This window comes from Salmo salar, chromosome 11 (assembly GCF_965601325.2).
Source record: "Salmo salar chromosome 11, fSalSal1, whole genome shotgun sequence".
Lineage (NCBI taxonomy): Eukaryota > Metazoa > Chordata > Actinopteri > Salmoniformes > Salmonidae > Salmo > Salmo salar.
This window is the reverse complement of record NC_138301.1, coordinates 91,880,998-91,902,539: the sequence shown is the minus strand read 5'-3', so window position 1 is coordinate 91,902,539 and position 21,542 is coordinate 91,880,998. Positions and strand designations below refer to the sequence as shown.

At 45.8% G+C, this 21,542-nt stretch overlaps 1 protein-coding gene across 1 annotated transcript in view; it reads left to right on the top strand.

Annotated features, from left to right (window-relative positions):
* The window catches only part of LOC106563153 (sarcoplasmic/endoplasmic reticulum calcium ATPase 2a), a 46,072-nt gene extending 24,530 nt beyond the window's left edge, over positions 1 to 21,542 (top strand). The window contains exons 6-21 of the mRNA XM_014128416.3: positions 7,282 to 7,362; positions 10,159 to 10,244; positions 10,562 to 10,859; positions 10,965 to 11,131; positions 13,162 to 13,250; positions 13,375 to 13,477; positions 13,657 to 13,788; positions 15,870 to 15,989; positions 16,822 to 17,040; positions 18,224 to 18,559; positions 18,752 to 18,972; positions 19,172 to 19,374; positions 19,488 to 19,573; positions 19,651 to 19,784; positions 19,953 to 20,070; positions 20,225 to 21,542. Coding sequence (XP_013983891.1) covers positions 7,282 to 7,362; positions 10,159 to 10,244; positions 10,562 to 10,859; positions 10,965 to 11,131; positions 13,162 to 13,250; positions 13,375 to 13,477; positions 13,657 to 13,788; positions 15,870 to 15,989; positions 16,822 to 17,040; positions 18,224 to 18,559; positions 18,752 to 18,972; positions 19,172 to 19,374; positions 19,488 to 19,573; positions 19,651 to 19,784; positions 19,953 to 20,070; positions 20,225 to 20,500 — 2,669 coding nt within the window. The 3' untranslated portion in view covers positions 20,501 to 21,542. The remainder of the gene's footprint in view (positions 1 to 7,281; positions 7,363 to 10,158; positions 10,245 to 10,561; positions 10,860 to 10,964; positions 11,132 to 13,161; positions 13,251 to 13,374; positions 13,478 to 13,656; positions 13,789 to 15,869; positions 15,990 to 16,821; positions 17,041 to 18,223; positions 18,560 to 18,751; positions 18,973 to 19,171; positions 19,375 to 19,487; positions 19,574 to 19,650; positions 19,785 to 19,952; positions 20,071 to 20,224) is intronic.

Below are 21,542 nucleotides of genomic sequence, written 5' to 3'. Positions count from 1 at the left end.
CCAGCATCACACCATACGTATTGATGAATTGTTGCGACATGTGAAATACAAGTGATGGTGTAATCAATGTGTAATAACTATGTAAATTAATGAATGCGTTAAATTGTGATGCGCAATCATCCTGATTGGTCACCTAGTGTTATTTTTACATGCAAAGGCCCAAACAGCGTTCTGTAGAAATCCTGGTTGAGAATGAAACAAATGAACAACGAAACGGCACAGCAAGTAAGTGATAGAAATAGGTTTTGATTTTGTTTTACATGAGTAAATGTCCACAAAATTGCTTTTGTGTGTGTGTGTGTGTGTGTAACCTTTATTTAACTAGGCAAGTCGGTTAAGAACAAATTCTTATTTACTCTGATGGCCTAGATGATGCTGGGCCAATTGTACGCCGGCCTATGGGACCCCCAATCACGGCCGGATGTGATACAGCCTGGATTCAAACCAGGGACTGTAGTGATGCCTCTTGCACTGAGATGCAGTTCCTTAGACCGCTGTGTGTGTGTGTGTGTGTGTGTTAACTATTTAACTGTACTAGAATGCTTAAAAGGCTGCTAAATTGTTAAAAATCGGTATTGTTTATTTTGGCAGGGAAGATATAGGTATTGGCCAAAAATGTCATATCGGTGCATCACTAATATATATTGCTGGGCGATATGGCCAAAATATTATATTCTAAATGATTTCAATGGGTCTTTCTCCATTCTGATTTGTTTTATTCTGTTCAATTTAACTTCAACTGAAAATAACTTCATACATTTCCATCAATTTCTGCACTAATTTGAGATCAATTCCACACTGCCACGATATGGATAAAAAAACTAGGCCTTATTTTTAACCAAATGTTGCAATTGCAATTTAGATCAAAACACTTGGGTGAACATTTGCAATCCTGGAAATACAATGTTTATTCTAATTCTATAGTTAGAATATAAAAAATAGTGGGCACTTTGGATACAGTGTTTGACATGACAACTAATGAAAATGCCATGGACGAGTTATTGTGACAGTGTAGGAACCAAAGTGATGTTCCGTGTTTCCTTGGGGACCCTATAATCTTTGGGTACATTAAATCTTTATTCATGTAGCCAACATATTCATGCTTCGCCTATTCCTCTTTGATTTAAAAGATACTGTTGCACAAATAACATGCTGATTTAGGCCTCCTCCAGCACTGGTATCGGGCTGTATTAGCTAGCTACGTTTGCTCTGAGTCAGTACTAGCCAGCTAACTAGCGATTAGCATTAGTGGCTAACACGATTTAGCTTAACATGCTAAGAAAATACAAACTAGCTGTTTGCAGATGTAGAAACACAAACTAAATTGTAGTTATAGAACGCTTGTGGAGTTATAAGATCAAATTGGAAACAACATTGTCATCAACGTTGTTGCATGTGCTGCATTGACAGTGCAGACTGAACGAAAGTGTCCCGATCTTGTGATATGGCCCGGGATCGAACCGCTGTGCCTTTTGGGAGCCCCCCCAATCAATTGAATTTACCACAGGTGAACTCAAATGAAGTTGTAGAAGCATCTCAAGGTTGATCAATGGAAACAAGATGCAGCTGAGCTCAATTACGAGTCTCATAGCAAAGGGTCTGAATATTAATGTAAGTAAGAGATTTCTGTTTTGTAGATAGAGGAAAAAACATTTTTTAGAGGCTATAACTTAACAAAATGTTGGAAAAGTCAAGGTAAAAGTCAAGCGCATTCGGAAGGTACACCTTCCGAATGCGCTATCTCTGCTTAGGTTTGATAAACTAGTCTCAGGTGACAACACACTTTGTTTGGGGGGGGTGTGGTGCAGGTCTGTCTGTTTTTAGGTGTGTGAGTATTTTGTATTTCATATTTGTGTTCCTGTGTTTTTTTTAGTGGGCATGCATGTTCTTTCATGTATGCAGATGGAGCTGTTTGATCTTAGTGCTCTGATGATAAGCAGAGAGGGATCAAAGCTGTGTTGCTCCTGATCTCTGCTCCTCTCCCCCCAGTCACCCTGTCACCACCGCTAAACCCCGAGATCAGACACCACCTGGCATTGGCTCTGCTAATTGATCTACAGATGCATTCACTGCAATTGATAAACCCAAACAGTCTTTGATCTTGGCTGGTAAATGTTTCAATGTCTGATGTAGACAACTTAGAGCTGTGAGCTCAACCTCTGAGTTTCACAGTACTTAATCACTTGCAATGAGGGACATTTAGAAAGCTCTAAGCAGTTGACGCTCACGCTACTGATAATCTGTTGTTGGCAATGTAAAACTGGCCACTGTTTCTCTCTGGAGGGATAGACGCTGGGTGAGGATGTTTGCATGAGAACTCCCCCTACACTGATGTTAAATCTACCTGTACCTCGCCAGGCTGCGCTGGAACAGGTGCTTGAGATAAAAGATTAAGTAGGCTCTGCTAAAAAGGGAAGTTATTTGTTTGGGATGTAGATGAGTCTCTCCCCTAACTTGCACATCCACCCTGCTGAACACTGCTCATCTCCCTGACTAATCCAATACAATGGCTGCACCAGGTGATTGGCGTGGTTACATAAGACCATGAGCGCTGTAAACCAATTGAGAGGGTCATTCAACATTAATTGAGTCTCTGTGTGGGCGGGGGGGGGGGGGGGGGGGGGGGTTGTTGTGTGATGGATGGGATAAGAATAGGGTTACAGTGAAACCAGACTACAGCGGCCTCAGTACCCATGTCCCAACTGGGTGTTAGCTCCACAACCCTTTCCATGGCTTCCTTCCTCTTGTCACCCGGACCTGGCCTCCTCACAGATTGACTGTTCTCCTTCAGCGTCACCCAATACATTGCCCTTTCCTTTCCCCCTTTTTTTTTCTCCTCGTCTTGCTCTCTGTCACCCACCTTCCTAGAAAATGACTTTTCTTTCCCCTCAAAAAAAAGGTTGGGGGGTTAGTTATAAGAGTTATGTTATAGTTATAATGTTGGTGCCCTTTCCCATTCCTGACACCACACTAAGGACGTGGAATGAAGGGCTTTGGTTAACCCCTCACTTTCCAATCCTAGAGTAACGTGTAACTATATACCAATGAGGCAGAGTATGTGGACATTCTTTGCTGTGAGTAAGGAGAGGAGTTGACTTTTGACTCTAATATTAATTCGCTAAGTGCCATGTTAAAAGCAGCATCCGCTTTATGCCCTGACCCACCCATCCCTCTTGCCCTGAAGGGTGTGTCAGAGCTGACAGGCTGGGCTGGAGCTGCTGTCTCCCACTGTCTGGAGCTCAGTGACCTTGGAAGTCTACCAGAAAGACCCTACCTACCTACCTACTTTCCACGTTTTGTATTCATTAGTTTACTTGTCAGTAACCCTGCACAGTGTTTGGCACACACCAAAATTGTCCAGTCCGTCTCACACACACACTCTGATTAGGTGCTCATCTATATACAGCCAAGCCAATCAGTGTGGTCGCATCAGGTCAAAACCCAACCGCAACACCTGCCTCCCTTTTTAGATTACATCAATGGTCAGATATCTGCCCTACTGTTATGTTTTCCATGACTGAGCGGTTTCATGTAACTTTCTTAACTCTGTCCACATCTTTTTGTCCCACAATGTGTTTGCCTGCCTCCTGGTGGACTTTGGTTCTCTGCAAGCATGGGGTCAGAGCAGAGTTCCTTCTGAGATTGTTGAAAGGTGGAAGAGGGGTGGGGAAGAACACAGCGGTGGTGCTAACGAGTGGAGGGGATGACCTCAACATGAGCTGAGGCGCGTGCCAGAAACCTGAGACTGCCTTCACCACCTCGTCTAATGTGGCTTTCACTTTAACCGCCTGGCTGAGTGGATTCAACCCCCCCCCCCCCTTAGAGGAAGAGGGCGACCAGGCGGGATCTAGAGTGGAAGCCACTGCTTAGCAGTTGTCAAGCCTAGGTTTATCCTCCAGCGCTAACAGCTTTCCCGGTCACTCTGCTACAGGTTGCCTGATTCAGAGATTCCCTTCCTCGTTTCTATTTTCACCCACAGTTGGCTGTCAGGAACAATGATTCTGTGTGGTATTTCCTAAAACATCACCGCAGCAGCAGTTCTTTCGCCAGCTCTCCTTTCAGGATTTTTTTTCTCGTCCAGCTGATTTGACGTCACCTCACCACCCTCCCTTTCAGCATTCAGACCATCACCAACCAACCGCTACTGTTGCCATGGCAATAACCTTGACCCCTTCAAGCCACAACATCCTGTATATAGGAATCAAACAAGCGCTCTCTTTCCCTTGCTCTCTCACTACACATCCACCATGGCAGGTGACTCTCAGAATAGGTGAAACGACCCAGGAAACTGCAGGCTTAGGTGTAGCCTCGCCAGGGAGTAGGAAGATCACTGGCCACTGACGTTTCTGGACCCCCCCATGTAGACTGAGCCCTGGGTGACTGTTTACCAGAACAGGAGAGGGGTGACATGACCTGCTTATTTTCCCCCCTCTGCTTGTGGTCTGCAGTAACGAGTTTTACACAGCTCCACACAAGCACCACTGCAGCTAAGGCCAGATTCCATGTCACAACACGTGCACATGCATTAGTGAATGTTAATCTTTGTGCTGAAAAGGATTGCCTTGGCCTTTGTGGGCTGAAGTTTGTGTTGCTTCCCATTTATCTCTCTCGGAGAGGATCTTTGAGACTCCGGGGGGATGGAAAAAGGTCCTCAACCTGGAAACAACAGTCTGTCCCTTTCTCAGAAAGTTGACCAGCTAAATAATGCTTCCTCCATGCTGATGGAGAGTGTGACTTCTACAACCTCGAATGCAAGCTAGTTCACACGTCATTTCATTTTTAGAACCCCACGTCTGTCTGCAGTGGCGAGTCAGTTAGGGTTATCCAAACCAACAGCGACATCCGTGGACACGGTGTGATGCTCAGCTCTGCACTATGACTAATGGCGGATAAGGTTGTGCGTTTTCTCCTCAAACTGTTAATTATCTATGGAGTTATTAGGAAATTACCCTTAGTGACCCTGTTTTTTTGGAGTAACCATTGATGACACCAATCCATCCTATTCTTGTCAAACATGTTTTGAACAGCTTGTCTAATGATGACCTATTCTTACAGATGCTCTGCTCTCATTGTCATCAAAAGTAGGTTACCCATCTATTCATGACCCTCTTAACCAACCTGACGTCTATATGGGGAACAAGCTCCACTATTAGCTAGTTTGGTTTAGTGCCATTTTCACAGTGGCTTTTTATAAATTGAGTCCAAACAGGTTGGGGGAAATATTTAGTATATTTTGCACATGTATTTGTTGTTGAGCTACCCTCCCAATCCATCCTTCAATCTCGTCCTGTTGAGATTGATCTAGTTTGAAGCCTGGCGGGTGATAATGATGTTTTGACAGCCACCAAGGATGAAGAGGATAGCGCTCCATTTTAAACTTTACTGCTGGAGTTGGCACAGCTAAGGCCAGGGTTTTATCAGAATGTTGGGAGGGATAAAGCCTGAAATAAGTAGCTGCTTCTCTTGCCTAGTTCCATAAGGCCCATAGCAGAGACTCCTGCCCAGCAGCGTTCACATCTAAACCCTAACTACTGCACTGTAGAACTGATCAAAATGGTTTTGCCTAGGGCTTTCCCTGACAAAAAGAAAAACCTTGGTTGACCGAAAGTTGTCTGTTCTTTCGAACACCCCCCCCCCCCCCACCCCCCCCCAAAATGTTTCCATTGACACCTTATGTGTTTTAATAAAATCAACTATATGCTTTAAGTGAACTGTTTGAAATAAGACACAAATGAGTCGGGAGCCAGAGATCAAGATAACCAGAAGAAGAAACTTAACCTGACCCAACCATCCTCCCGTTCCTGCTGACTTTTTAAAATTCTGCCTTTCCTCTCCTGAAGTTGTCGGTAATGGGCTACACGAGGAGTCGGCAACCTTTCTCATGTGGAATGCCAGTTTATCTTACCATTTCTACCTATCTGCGTGTCAGTGCTGGTTTTCATATGCACGTTTTCGTGGAACATTAGCGCGCCAAACTAAGGACAATGCCTAACTTGACAAATGGAATTAAATAATCTTGTTTCTGCTCTGCAAACGTGTCCACTCTGACAATGAACTGTAAAAGACTGGGATAATAATATATTGAATGCATTAACAGAAATTACCCTAACTAAACAAACATTGTAGATTAGGAATAATGGTAAATGTACTACTGGTGATATATGTAAAGTGGAATTGATAGACCCTTACAATCAAGGCAAACAATTCACACAATAATGTCGTGAAACAATGAAGGTGCACAAATTGTCAGGAGAGCACATTCTGGAGACAGAAGTACGTTTTAGCCACACTCCCCTTGGACTGTGCCATCCATGCGGCCTCTAATGGATTAGTTCACTGAGATGGGCACGAATCAGACGGTTGTCTCGTGTGCCATAAAAATAATATAGATATTTGCTACTGCTCGACAAAAACCAAATCTTGGTCGACAAACAGCCCGTCGACTAATTGGGATCAGCCCTAGTTTTGCATGTCGTACAGTAGGCAGTCTTTGTCTATATGAAGTAGTTGGACTAAATACACAGTAAAACTACATCTGAAGAACAAGCGCTTTTAAATTCTGCATTCTTAATCAAACCCCACAACCTAAAGCAACTTATCAGTCCCTTTATCTTCTGTATGTAAATTGAATAATCTTTTGTCTGTATTGTATTTTTAGTTGTCTGACCCCAGTAAGACTAGCTGTTGCCATTGGCGTCGGCTAATGGGGATCCTAATAAATCAAATCATATGAAACCTCATTTGGAAATCCCTGTGTTGTTCTTTCAGGCTGACAGCAGGATACACTCTCACCCCATCGGTCGTAACTAATAAATGTCAAGAGCCTTGAATAGCATCTTGTTCCTGTCCCATTTCAGTGGTGCAAAGAGTTGTTTGGTAATGGGAGATTTACATTTTACCAAAGCCCTGTTTTATTGGAAACAATGAGCTGCCTTCTATTTCAGTCCCCCGCCCGTCCAGTGGAACATTCATCTTTTTTGACAGATTGCTTTATCTGAGCTGTTATCCAGCAAAGATGTTTCGTTTGATGTCATTAGCCTTCATTCTGCACATATTAGTGAGCCAGTGGTTTCGTGTATGTGCATCTCTGTGTGGGGAGAATTGGACGTTACCTGTGCACGTCATTAGTGTTTACTATTTTTCACATGAAAAAACTTGTTTGTAAAGCCGTAATCCATTTACTGAAGGTGTCCTCATCAGTATAATCAACTCAAAGACCTGTTTTTAAAAAGGCTAAAGTTGTACTTAAACGGTTTCTCCCTCCATTGTTTTTCTCCACAGTTGGCGACAAAGTTCCTGCAGATATTCGACTGACCTCTATCAAGTCCACAACCCTGAGGGTGGACCAGTCCATTCTGACAGGTGAGTCATACTTTTCAATCTTCGTCTTTTACATTGCTCTTGCAGCCAGAAAAGCATTGCAAGAACGAAATGTTCCAGGGATTCATAGTCTGAAGGTTATTTACCCTTGCTGGGTTTTTTTGTGTAGAGCTTGTATGTAGTTGCTAGTGTTTGAGTCGGGTTATATGGGCTGATGAAAGGCTCCAGGTTGAGTCACCAATTGAGGATGACCCTGAAACGGTCAATGTGAGAACAAAATGATCATTACTCTCACTGAGTGACTCACTGATCATTTATTCGAGAGTCAGCAGTGCTTAGTCAATACAGTGTAGAGGAGGATGGACTGCTGGAGGGAAAGACAGGCCGAGGGTTATGAGAAGATGGTCTGTTGTATCTGTTGGCATTGATTATTTTGTGAAAAATCATTCACGTGAGTTGGTAAGGAATTTGCCTGATGGTAAAGCACTAAGGACCACGCCTTCTCATGCAATGCCATGCCAATTGGCCACATGGTGTTGTAACAAGCGATTTGAACATGCTAACCTTTAAAGCTCACGCCCCTCACCCCTAGAGTCCTGAAATTCGGTATAAAGGTCCCTCGCAAGGAACAAATTTGCCTCAAGGACCCATAAGATCTGCCATGAAGGATTTCTGCCATTTTGAATTTCAAAACGCTACTCCTCTGGCACCTAATGACCAATCTGCACAAAACTTGGTACATGGCATCTATGGACCAGGCACTCACACATTATGTTTTTCCAGGATATCGTCTCAAACACCATGACTAATAAACATTCATGTTGGCGTGGTCTGGCACATAAAGGCAGAACTCTGACACGGATATTAATTTGACATTTTAGTCATTTAGCAGATGCTCTTATCCAAAGTGAGTGCATACATTTTCGTACTGGTCCCCCATGGGAGTTGAACCCACAGCCCTGGTGTTGCAAGCGCCATGCTCTACCAACTGAGCCACACGGCACCCATCGTATTGTAACAAATCCTGGTAGACATGTTCCATACACTGTCGAGACTTGCATATCGCTGCACATTCATATCGACCACACGGTGGCGCTATAACGGGCATATTTTTATATCTGTTTGACTCAGTGATGACATTTGGCACACACTCAGCGATTTGAGTCTTATCTATAAAGAATGAGTCAGTTTAGCCTCATGGGGATGCTGTCGGACAGGAAATATCAGTCATGCAAGCTCATTGGCTCACAGTGGCCATGAGTGAGTCTTTGAAAATATTGTGTTGGGAGATGTGCGTCTATATATGCTATATACCTATTTTGGTGCTGAGCGGTTTTGTAGAGAAATAAATGTTTTAAAGTAGTAAACATAATTTGAAAATGGTCCAAATTACATCAAAATAATATCGAATGATCAGTTTGAGTTCTGATATTTGGCAAGCGTTGGAAACGGTACAGAAGTAGCACGTCCCAGGGCAATATGGGCAATTTTTCATGATGGTGGCACAGTGGGCCACAGCTGCTTGCAGCTACACTACATGGCCATATATTAGAGCCTAATGAATTATTTTCTATTGACTGATTTAATAATATGAACTGTAACTCGGTAAAATCTGAAATTGTCACATGTTGGGTTTTTATTTTTGTAAAGCGTAAACTATTTTCACACACACTACATAGCCAAAAGTATGTGTACACACCTTCAAATGAGTGGATTTGGCTATTTCGGCTACACATGTTGCTGACAGATGTATACATTGTAGCACACAGCCAATGCAATCTCCATAGACATTGGCAGTAGAATGTACTGAAGAGCTCAGTGACTTTCATCGTGGCACCGTCATAGGATGCCACCTTTCCAACAAGTCAGTTAAGTCTCTCCCCTGCTAGAGCTGTTATTGTGAATTGGAAACGTCTAGGTGCAACAACGGCTCAGCCGCGAAGGGGTAGGCCACACAAGCTCACAGAACGGGACCCCTGAGCGCTGAAGGGTGTAAAAGTCGTCAGTTGCAACGCTCACTACTGAGTTCCAAACTGCAACGTCAGCAATAGAACTGTTCGCCGGGAGCTTCATGAAATGGTTTCCGTGGCGGCGCAGCCGCACACAAGCCTAAGATCACCATGCGCATTGCCAAGTGTCGGCTGGAGTGGTGTAAAACCTGCTGCCATTGGACTCTGTAGCAGTGGAAACGCGTTCTCTGGAGTGATGAATCACGCTTCACCATCTGGCAGTCCGACCATTGGCACAAAGCGAGGTCCATACAAAAATGGTTTCTCGATCTGTGGAAGAAATTCACTGGCCTGATCAGAGCCCTGACCTCAACCCCATCGAACACATTTGGGATGAATTGGAACGCTCACTGTGAATAAGCCAGGCCTAATCGCCCAACATCAGTGCCCGACCTCACTAATGCTCTTGCGGCTGAATGGAAGCAAGTCCCTGCAGCAATGTTCCAACGTCAAGTGGAAAGCCTTCCCAGAAGAGTGGAGGCTGTTATAGCATCAAAGGGGGGGCCAACTCTATATTAATGCCCATGACGAGCTTGTGTCCACATACTTTTGGTGGAGTTTGTGGTATTTCAGCTGCTTTTCACCCCATTCATGGCTATTATCTGTGAAAAGCAGTGCAACGCTTGCTGAGCTGATTACCCACTAGGCCTTGCTTTCCCCTGCAGTGCAGATTCAGGAGTGAAAGTCTTTTGCATGCAGCGTTTTGTAATTGGCAGCCATGCTCAGTCAGCTGTGAAGTCAACACACCCGTCAACCTGTCACCTCATTGCTCTGTGTAAGGGCTGCGTTTGATCCCCGTCTTCCTCATCCCTCTTTTGTCCTCCTGCAGGAGAGTCTGTCTCTGTGATCAAGCACACTGACCCGGTGCCTGATCCCCGGGCTGTCAACCAGGACAAGAAGAACATGCTCTTCTGTGTGAGTCTTTTAGAAAACCTTGAAATGCCTCTCTCCCTTCCCCTTTCATCTTCTCTTGCCTCTTCATTACATGATCCGCTTTCTCTTTTAGCGAACCCAAGATTTATAATCTCCTCCGTTCCTTCTATCTTCTCCTTTACATGTTCCTCTCTGGGATTCTGATGGCTGGCCTCTTCTCCTTAACCCCTCGTCCACTTCTTTCCTGGTTCTTTTCTGCCCCTCCCTCACTAGCTCATGTCCCAATGTGTATTTGAGGTAATTACATCCCTCAGCAGTGTACACCTGTAGTTTCACCACCTCTCCTTTGTCCTCCACAGGGCACCAACATAGCAGCGGGTAAGGCGGTGGGCGTGGTGGTGGCCACAGGCGTCAACACGGAGATCGGAAAGATCCGGGACGAGATGGCGGCCACAGAGCAGGAGCGCACGCCGCTGCAGCAGAAGCTGGATGAGTTCGGGGAGCAGCTGTCCAAGGTCATCTCCCTGATCTGCATCGCCGTGTGGCTCATCAACATCGGCCACTTCAACGACCCCGTCCACGGAGGCTCCTGGATCCGCGGCGCCGTCTACTACTTCAAGATCGCTGTGGCCCTGGCCGTGGCCGCCATCCCAGAGGGTGGGAGGAGGGAGTGAGGGGAAGCCGTCTATAGTTTTCAGAAAGCAATACATTGGGCTCCAGCGTTGTTAGTGTCTCTAACTCCTCTCTCGCTCTCTTTACCAGGGCTGCCCGCTGTCATCACCACTTGCCTGGCTCTGGGAACCCGCCGCATGGCCAAGAAGAACGCCATCGTCCGCAGCCTGCCCTCTGTGGAGACCCTGGGCTGCACCTCGGTCATCTGCTCGGACAAGACCGGTACCCTCACCACCAACCAGATGTCTGTCTGCAGGGTGAGTCCCCATCCGCAGAGCACCGTGGAGGAGATGGATGGTGGGGGGAGTAGGGGCGGTTGATAAGTATTATGGTTACGTCTGACTCTAAGGGTCATATTCAGATTATTAAAACTAACATTACCTTAGTAGTGAAAAATATCAATCATTCTAGCTATATGTGTGCTGCTGCCTAGTCACTATCTGAAACAAATCTCCTGCTGCTCAATGTGAAAGCCGTGATTTTAAAAACACCACCTCAAACCTGGCCTCCTAGGACAAGCTTTCTGCACTAGCAAGTAGGGGTCCAGCTGCGATAAACAGAGCCTACAGCAGCCTCTTCCACACTTTAAGCTCATCTTTACTCGTCTTTTACTTTATGTAGCTGTAAACCTGCGTACGGAGAAGGCCGTGTTCTTGCCAACCATGAACAATCCATTCAGTGAAAACATTGACGCTGATTTGGCATCATCCCTGGAAATAAATCAGTCTTGACAGCATCTGCTGACAGTGTGGATTTATCCCCAGTGTGTTGTCGAGGTTGAAGGGCAACACTGTATAATGAAGGATTCATTTATTTGCAAGCACGGTTTAAATGAGATTGGAAAGAAGAGGCTTTGAAATTCCGCTGTTCCCGTATTCATTGAATTCTACCCTATTAGATTGATTAAATCCATCTGTCGAACTCTGTACCTTCCTGCCCCCACCTTGTGTGACTCATCGCCAGTCTGAGGGCAGTGAAAATACCTTAATGCATCATCACCCCTCCCTCAGTCCCCCAGCCTGTTTCCCCAATGGTCTCCTCCACTGCTGTTCTCTTCCACTACATCACTCCTGCCCTCTCTTCTCACGTTTAAATCCCTATTTCTTATATTCTTCATCCCGCTACCTCCACTCCTCTCTACCTCTCTCTCATGCAGTATTATGATCTGTATGCAGCAGTCAGTCACTTGCAGTAGTGTTGCATAACTGACCTTGTGTTTTAGACCTGTCCTTCTCCCCTCTAACATGGTAGTGTGATGCAGTTCTTGGATTTTGAGGTGGGGGGGGGTTTGAAGAAACATCTTGTTTACGCTGTCTAATTGTTTTCCAATGCAAAGGTTCCTAGCATAATGTACTTTTGAACTATTCCTGTACCAATCCTGCAATTCGGCTGCTGTGTGAGAAGGGTAGCTCTAAAATTAGCCCGCTGGAGTAGAGGAATGTTAATTTATTCTGTGATTTTTGGTAAAGCGTTCCTGAATGTCACAGCTCTTTGAAGTCTGTACTGTGCCTCAGGAGAGAAGGAGAAAGAACACCGGTTCATCCTTTTATTTGGATATTTCTCTCCATCTCTCATCCTGCCTCGATTCTCTGCAGAGCAGACGCCTGGGAGATTAGCCTCACTCAGTGTGTGTGTGTGTGCGTGCATCTCTCTGTTGCATGCCAGCTGTGGAGGAGGCAGGCTTGCCCTCTTACTCACGCTCTGTTTTCTCTCACGCACATGCTCCCTCTTCTCTCCGTCTCCCTTTGTTTCAGTGTTTTCTCACTGCTCTTTCTCTCCTCTCACCCTGTCTGCTTTCTCTCCCGTCTCCTCCTCACTCTCTTTCTCTCCCCTGTTCCGCCTCCTTGCTGGTTTGTCTGTTTTTGTTCCTTATGGAGAACTAATGTCCTGGGCTACCATTCATTTACATAGAGATGACATCCAGGCTTTCATCCCAGCACGGATGTAAATTGGTTACCCTTGTCTACCCTGCAGTGAGAACACCTCTTCAAGAGACCTACAGCCACCAGTGTAAAGTGTGCTTAATCCTTAGTGGTTTTATTCCCAGGCGCAGTAGAATTGATTTCATTCATTTGCCAAAGGCTATTATGGTTCATCAGTGCTCTACTTGTATTGCAGTTGCCTGCTGCACCCTACTGGGTAGGCTGCTACTACTGCATGTAGATCAATGGACTCTTCGGTGTTAGGTTGGTTCAGGGGATCTAGGGAACTTCTGGTGGTGTAAGTCCAGAACAGTTGCTGTGTGACTTGTAACCTGACAGATTCTCTCCCTGTGTTTATGTTCTAGATGTTCATTATTGACCAGGCAGAGGGCAATAGCTGCTCCCTGAAGGAGTTCACCATCACTGGCTCCACATACGCCCCTGAGGGACAAGTGTGAGTAATTAGTGTACACACACAGTCAATGAAACATGTTGTGTCGTCTCATTGTCAATACACCAATACAACCTACCTGAGCTCACTGTTCCCCCTTTTTCATGGCTGTTGTCTTTTATTCCAGGTACCATGATGGTAAACCAGTCAAGTCCTCCCAGTATGATGGATTAGTAGAGATGGCCTCTATCTGTGCCCTGTGTAACGACTCCTCCCTGGATTACAATGAGGTTTGTGTCCTTTACAAACGTCACTGTTAGGTTCCGGCTGGTTGAAAAGTCCCGGTCACACAAATCAGTGGTTGATTTATTGGTTTGAATATTACTATTCTTTTGTGGATATACAAGTAAACAGGTTTTTAGTTGTTCATTGCTACGATCTTGCTAATGAGTGTGTGCTTTCTCCTCAGACCAAAGGTGTGTATGAGAAGGTGGGCGAGGCCACAGAGACTGCCCTCACCTGTCTGGTGGAGAAGATGAATGTGTTCGACACCAACGTCAAGGGCATGTCCAAGATCGAGAGAGCCAACGCCTGCAACTCTGTAAGCTACTGTTTGCTACTCTCTCAATCCCAACATATTCCTCGTGTGAAAGTATTATACAACTCAGTGTTGGTCCCAAATGTCACCCTATTCCCTTTATTGTGCACTGCTTTTGACCCAAGCCCTATGGGACCTGCTGGTCAAAGGTAGTGCACTATATAGGGAATAGGGTGCCTTCAAGGATGCTGACTGAGTGTGGTCCTACTCCATCAGACCCCCCTCCAAGTTGTGCTGTTCCACTCCTCCAGTTGTTAAGGATGTGTTGGTGTTTCGTCTGTGTGGTCCTACCCCCAGTTGTTAAGGATGTGTTGGTGTTTCGTCTGTGTGGTCCTACCCCCAGTTGTTAAGGATGTGTTGGTGTTTCGTCTGTGTGGTCCTACCCCCAGTTGTTAAGGATGTGTTGGTGTTTCGTCTGTGTGGTCCTACCCCCAGTTGTTAAGGATGTGTTGGTGTTTCGTCTGTGTGGTCCTACCCCCAGTTGTTAAGGATGTGTTGGTGTTTCGTCTGTGTGGTCCTACCCCCAGTTGTTAAGGATGTGTTGGTGTTTCGTCTGTGTGGTCCTACCCCCAGTTGTTAAGGATGTGTTGGTGTTTCGTCTGTGTGGTCCTACCCCCAGTTGTTAAGGATGTGTTGGTGTTTCGTCTGTGTGGTCCTACCCCCAGTTGTTAAGGATGTGTTGGTGTTTCGTCTGTGTGGTCCTACCCCCAGTTGTTAAGGATGTGTTGGTGTTTCGTCTGTGTGGTCCTACCCCCAGTTGTTAAGGATGTGTTGGTGTTTCGTCTGTGTGGTCCTACCCCCAGTTGTTAAGGATGTGTTGGTGTTTCGTCTGTGTGGTCCTACCCCCAGTTGTTAAGGATGTGTTGGTGTTTCGTCTGTGTGGTCCTACCCCCAGTTGTTAAGGATGTGTTGGTGTTTCGTCTGTGTGGTCCTACCCCCAGTTGTTAAGGATGTGTTGGTGTTTCGTCTGTGTGGTCCTACCCCCAGTTGTTAAGGATGTGTTGGTGTTTCGTCTGTGTGGTCCTACCCCCAGTTGTTAAGGATGTGTTGGTGTTTCGTCTGTGTGGTCCTACCCCCAGTTGTTAAGGATGTGTTGGTGTTTCGTCTGTGTGGTCCTACCCCCAGTTGTTAAGGATGTGTTGGTGTTTCGTCTGTGTGGTCCTACCCCCAGTTGTTAAGGATGTGTTGGTGTTTCGTCTGTGTGGTCCTACCCCCAGTTGTTAAGGATGTGTTGGTGTTTCGTCTGTGTGGTCCTACCCCCAGTTGTTAAGGATGTGTTGGTGTTTCGTCTGTGTGGTCCTACCCCCAGTTGTTAAGGATGTGTTGGTGTTTCGTCTGTGTGGTCCTACCCCCAGTTGTTAAGGATGTGTTGGTGTTTCGTCTGTGTGGTCCTACCCCCAGTTGTTAAGGATGTGTTGGTGTTTCGTCTGTGTGGTCCTACCCCCAGTTGTTAAGGATGTGTTGGTGTTTCGTCTGTGTGGTCCTACCCCCAGTTGTTAAGGATGTGTTGGTGTTTCGTCTGTGTGGTCCTACCCCCAGTTGTTAAGGATGTGTTGGTGTTTCGTCTGTGTGGTCCTACCCCCAGTTGTTAAGGATGTGTTGGTGTTTCGTCTGTGTGGTCCTACCCCCAGTTGTTAAGGATGTGTTGGTGTTTCGTCTGTGTGGTCCTACCCCCAGTTGTTAAGGATGTGTTGGTGTTTCGTCTGTGTGGTCCTACCCCCAGTTGTTAAGGATGTGTTGGTGTTTCGTCTGTGTGGTCCTACCCCCAGTTGTTAAGGATGTGTTGGTGTTTCGTCTGTGTGGTCCTACCCCCAGTTGTTAAGGATGTGTTGGTGTTTCGTCTGTGTGGTCCTACCCCCAGTTGTTAAGGATGTGTTGGTGTTTCGTCTGTGTGGTCCTACCCCCAGTTGTTAAGGATGTGTTGGTGTTTCGTCTGTGTGGTCCTACCCCCAGTTGTTAAGGATGTGTTGGTGTTTCGTCTGTGTGGTCCTACCCCCAGTTGTTAAGGATGTGTTGGTGTTTCGTCTGTGTGGTCCTACCCCCAGTTGTTAAGGATGTGTTGGTGTTTCGTCTGTGTGGTACAGGTGATCAAGCAGCTGATGAAGAAGGAGTTCACCCTGGAGTTCTCCAGAGACAGGAAGTCCATGTCTGTGTACTGCACCCCCAACAAGGCCCGCTCCTCCATCGGCAAGATGTTCGTCAAGGTAACGATGAGGAGCCACCCAGAGTATAGCTTGGATAGTAGACCATATGGACACCGGAGAAATTCCCTATATGGTGCACAACATTTTGACTGGGGCCTAGTAGGGCACTATATAGGGTTCCATTTGGGATGCAGTTCTAGATGCCACTTGATAATAACTATGATAAATTATAGGATTTGAGCACATCTGTTTCAGTACCAGTTTACTTTAGGAGTGTCTATTTAAACTAAGGCCCAAGGGGTGTGTGGTAAATAACCAATAAAACAGGCTAAGGGCTGCAGAGTGCCTGGATACAGCCCTTAGCTGTGGTATGTTGGCCATATACCACAAACCCCCAATGTTCCTTATTGCTGTTATTAACTAGTTACCAACATAAATGGAACAGTAAACAAGTGTTTTTGCATCATACCTGTGGTATATTGTTTGATATACACATGGTTGAAATGCTATTTCAGCCAATCAGCATCCATGGCTGAAACTACCTGGTTTATAATGAAGCAATAAGGCCCGAGGGGGGGAGTGGTATATGACCAATATATCACGGCTAAGGGTTGTTCTTGGGCACGACGCAACGCCTGGATACAGCCCATAGCTGTTGAATATTGGCAATATACCACAAACACTCGAGGTGCCTTATGAACTAGTTACAAATGTAATTAGAGCAGTAAAAATCAGTTTTTTTTTTGTCATACCTGTGGTATACTGTTTGAGCCAGTCAGCATTCAGGTGTCGAACTACCTGGTTTATAATTGTAGTTTAATCTACAGTATGTAGTAAATGAGCCGAGGCTGATGCTTTATTTCCCCTGGTTTGACTTCCTCTCTCTTTCTAGGGAGCCCCAGAGGGAGTGATTGACAGGTGCACTCACATCCGTGTGGGAGGGAAAAAGGTGCCATTGACCCCGGGCATCAAGGACAAGGTGTTGTCAGTGATCAGGGAGTACGGGACAGGGCGCGACACCCTGCGCTGCCTGGCTTTGGCCACAAAGGACAACCCCGTCGCCAAAGAGGACATGGTGCTGGAAGACTCAAACCGCTTCATCGAATACGAGGTGAGAGAATGGAGGGAGAGGGGGGCCTTAATGAAGTGAGTGACAGGAATAGCAGGGCATTTATTCAGAGAAGTGATTTAAGACTAGTATAGGCCTATATGTTTTTTTTTAATAAGATTTGTAGTACAACTAAAGTGGCCAAATAACTAACTTCTTAAAATGAATCTGCTTTGCAAGGGGTGTAGAGCCTAACTTGCATATATAAGCTGTGAGTGATTTTCACGTTTGGTGAAGATAGTTTTCACCATAAAACTACACTTTTATAATAAAAGCATTACATGCATATTCGCATTTGCGGTCACTTTTGATAATGGTGTCTTCCTGCTAATGGAACATTGGTGTTTGTAACCTCCTACCATGTGCACATTGCTGTGCTTAAGCAGAGCTCATGCCTTTTTAAGTTACTTTTTTCAAATCGTCGTTAGTCGCATCATGCAGCATTACAATGTATTAAAAATCAAAACATATAGCCTAATGTTTGTAGAACAACAAGTTACATTAATAACTCTAAATAAGCATGTTGGAGTACCTGTTTCTTTGTTAACCGCTCAACACAGAATAGCCGCATGTGTGCACTCCCTCAAATCGTTTGGAGAAAAAATGCTTTCTGTTTTATTCAGCTTTGTTTAATTGTATTCTTCATACTATAAAATAATGCCACGGAATTCTAAGCAAATCTTGTCTGCTTAATGAACTAGTGTAGCCCACAGCCATATGACATATCCAGATCAGGACCTAACATAAGGACAACTCAGAGTATGCTATTCTGTTCTTCTGAAATTTACATTTTCTTCATATCATGCTTCTTCAGACCTGTCTAAAATAAATCATGGATTTATTGTGAAGGTGTAGGCTATATTACTTTTTAAAATGTAGGTGTTTCAAAGGTCTGCATCAGTGGCTTGTAGGCTAGATGTGGAAGCAGGAGATGCTAAATGTGTTTGTTAATTAACGGTCAGTTACCACGAGACCGACAGTTTATTTGCTTGACAATCACCGGCTGACAACATTTTGTGACCGCCACAGCCCCAAGTACAACTAATAAAACTTTAAACTTGATGAGGCTGCAAAGTAATCATGTGTATATTTCAGAAATGTATAATTTTGGTCATTGGATGAGGCGTGAGTGAGCCAAAGCCAGGACTCTAGTCTGGTCTGACTGTCCCGCCGTGTCTCTCCCCAGACGGACCTGACGTTCGTGGGCTGCGTGGGCATGCTGGACCCCCCCAGGGCTGAGGTGGCTGCCTCCATCAAGCTGTGCCGCCTGGCCGGCATCCGCGTCATCATGATCACCGGCGACAACAAAGGCACGGCCGTGGCCATCTGCCGCCGCATCGGCATCTTCAGCGACCACGACGACGTCTCGTCCATGGCCTTCACCGGCCGCGAGTTTGACGACCTATCGCCGGCGGCCCAGCGAGACGCCGTGGTGAACGCCCGCTGCTTCGCCCGCGTGGAGCCATCCCACAAGTCCAAGATCGTGGAGTTCCTGCAGTCCATGGATGAGATCACAGCCATGGTGAGACATGGTCCACCTTAGACCTTCCTCATCAGTTTGTACTGAAACTCCACACTTTGTGGTTCGGCCTTCATGATTGATCAGCCCTCGGCATGCAATGTAACCTTGACTCAATCCAGTATGTGATTAGTCTAAACAGATCCTGTAGAACAGTTGATTTGCTGGTTAACCCTGTCCTTTCTCCATGGCCAGACTGGTGATGGAGTGAACGACGCCCCTGCTCTGAAGAAGGCAGAGATCGGCATCGCCATGGGTTCAGGCACGGCTGTAGCTAAGTCGGCCTCTGAGATGGTCCTGGCCGATGACAACTTCTCTACCATCGTGGCGGCTGTGGAGGAGGGCAGGGCCATCTACAACAACATGAAGCAGTTCATCCGCTACCTCATCTCCTCCAACGTGGGAGAGGTCGTCTGGTGAGGATCCAGACTTGGTCCAAAATGGCTCCCCATTTCCATTTGAAGGGCACTACTTTTGACCCAATAGGGAATTGGTCAATAGTAGTGCACTATATAGGGAATAAGGTGTAATTTGCTTCAGCGGGGGAATCGATAAACGGTTCTCAGTGCCATGGTAACAAGGCTCCATGTAAATGTTTTTCCATCATTCCTACAGCATCTTCCTGACCGCTGCTCTAGGCTTTCCCGAGGCTCTGATCCCTGTCCAGCTGCTGTGGGTCAACCTGGTGACGGACGGCCTCCCTGCCACAGCCCTGGGCTTCAACCCCCCCGACCTGGACATCATGAACAAGGTCCCCCGCAATGCCCGCGAGCCCCTCATCTCTGGATGGCTCTTCTTCAGATACCTCGCCATCGGATGTGAGTGGGCCTCTAGAACAAAATATCCCCTCATTGATTTTATTTAGTTGGATATGTTTAGGCTGTTGTGTGTATCCAGATGGCCATGTGACTCCTGTGCTCTACCTCTTCAGGCTATGTGGGTGCGGCTACAGTTGGGGCTGCTTCCTGGTGGTTCGTTGCTGCTGCGGACGGACCCAGGATCACCTTTTACCAACTGGTAAGATGCCAATACAACACACACACACACTCAGACACAGTTACTCTTACTTAGCTGCTTTTCTCCTCTGCCCACAGAGCCACTTTCTGCAGTGTGGTCCTGATAACCCTGAGTTTGAGGGTTTGGAGTGTGAGCTGTTTGAGTCCCCCTACCCTATGACCATGGCCCTGTCTGTGCTCGTCACCATCGAGATGTGCAACGCCCTCAACAGGTCAGACTATGCCACTACATCTTTCACATTCCCTCTCTTATTTCACTGTTGCTTTAGGCTTGTCACTAGTGGTATAATGATGTGAGATTCATCTGGTGTACATGGTGAAATGATGGGCAAATGGGTGTTTAGTCAGTGACTTAACCCAGTTCTTTCTGTCTCCCTCAGTGTGTCAGAGAACCAGTCCCTGCTGCGTATGCCCCCCTGGGAGAACATGTGGCTGCTGGGAGCCATCTGCCTCTCCATGTCCCTGCATTTTCTCATCCTCTATGTGGAGCCCCTGCCGGTGAGGTTACCTGCACTAATAATGGGCCTGAGGCTACCAGAAATGCTTTCTAGAACAAACTATTATAATGCTAATGTAATAGGCGGGATGGGTGGAGAAACTGCGAAAGCAGGAGAGGTTATCCTGCTCGCTCATGTTATCCTCTCCACTACAGATCATCTTCCAGATCACCCCTCTGAACCTAACCCAGTGGCTGATGGTGCTGAAGCTCTCCCTGCCCGTCCTCCTGCTGGACGAGGTCCTGAAGTTGGCAGCCAGGAACTACATGGAGAACTACCCTGGTAAAGAGCTGGAGAAGCCCAGCAGCAAATGCTGCTCCCTGTTTGCTTGCATGGAGGGCATCTCCTGGCCCTTTGTGGCCCTCACCCTCCCGCTGGTGCTGTGGATTTACAGCACCGACACTAACATGGCAGACATGTTCTGGTCCTGACTGACTTGAGCACAACCCTCTTCCTCCTGTGTGTGCGTAGCTAGAGTGAGTGTGTTTGTGTAGACTTAGTGTGTGCCTGTGTGCCTGCCGAGCATGCACGAGGACACAAACTAAACAAATAATATAAAAATGTAACAATTAAAGTCCTGTTGAGTGTCAGTTGACCATCATGCCCATAGCTGTGGACTTTTTGCTGGTTCGAACGAAAAATACTCTTGTCAGTTTTTATTGTTCATATTGCCTTTTTAAATGTGTATTTTTTTAATGATTTGGGATTGTAATTTTGTCTCATTTCACTACAGTAGAAATAATACATTCCTGTTTTCCGCTTCCCTTTTCATGAGTATACAAATTTAGATATTTAAAAGCAGTCCATTGACCTGTACAGAGATTTAACACTATTGTATGCAACTGTTTTTGTTCATCACTTTGTGTAAATGATGGACAAGTCCCAGTTGGCAGGAGATGGGTGTGACGAGTTTGTGGAGTGATTGTATGCATTGCTGAAAACAAAACAAAAGTATCCTGAAAAATGAAAGCTGCATGTTCTTTGACCTAGCATGAACTGTATGTTTTTTCACTTACGATTTAGTCACGTCTCCCCCACGTCAATGTAAAAATGACCATGGATTTGTTTATTTTTTAAACTGAACTCTTTGATTTTGAAAAGCCAGTATTTCTGCGCTAGGCAGAGCACAGCTACCTCAATATGATCAATTTAACTCATTTCTACATGTTTTTACATACTTGGCTTTAGTCTCTATTCAACATTTAGTCAATATAGTTATGACGCCTGAGGTGCGCCCCTATTTCCTTGTGTAGAAAACCAACTTGACAAAACCGATTGGCCTTCCCTCTAACTTGTTTTAAAGGATGTAAATGTTGCCGTCTCTGTGGGACATGGGTTGATTCAAAGGAGAGCAAAGGCTATGAAACATTTGATTTAAATGCAGGTTTTCCAATTGACTACTCAAACCATGAACTTAAAACATATTTTTTTTTTCTACTTAAAACAAATACATTCATGAACCTTTTGGAACAA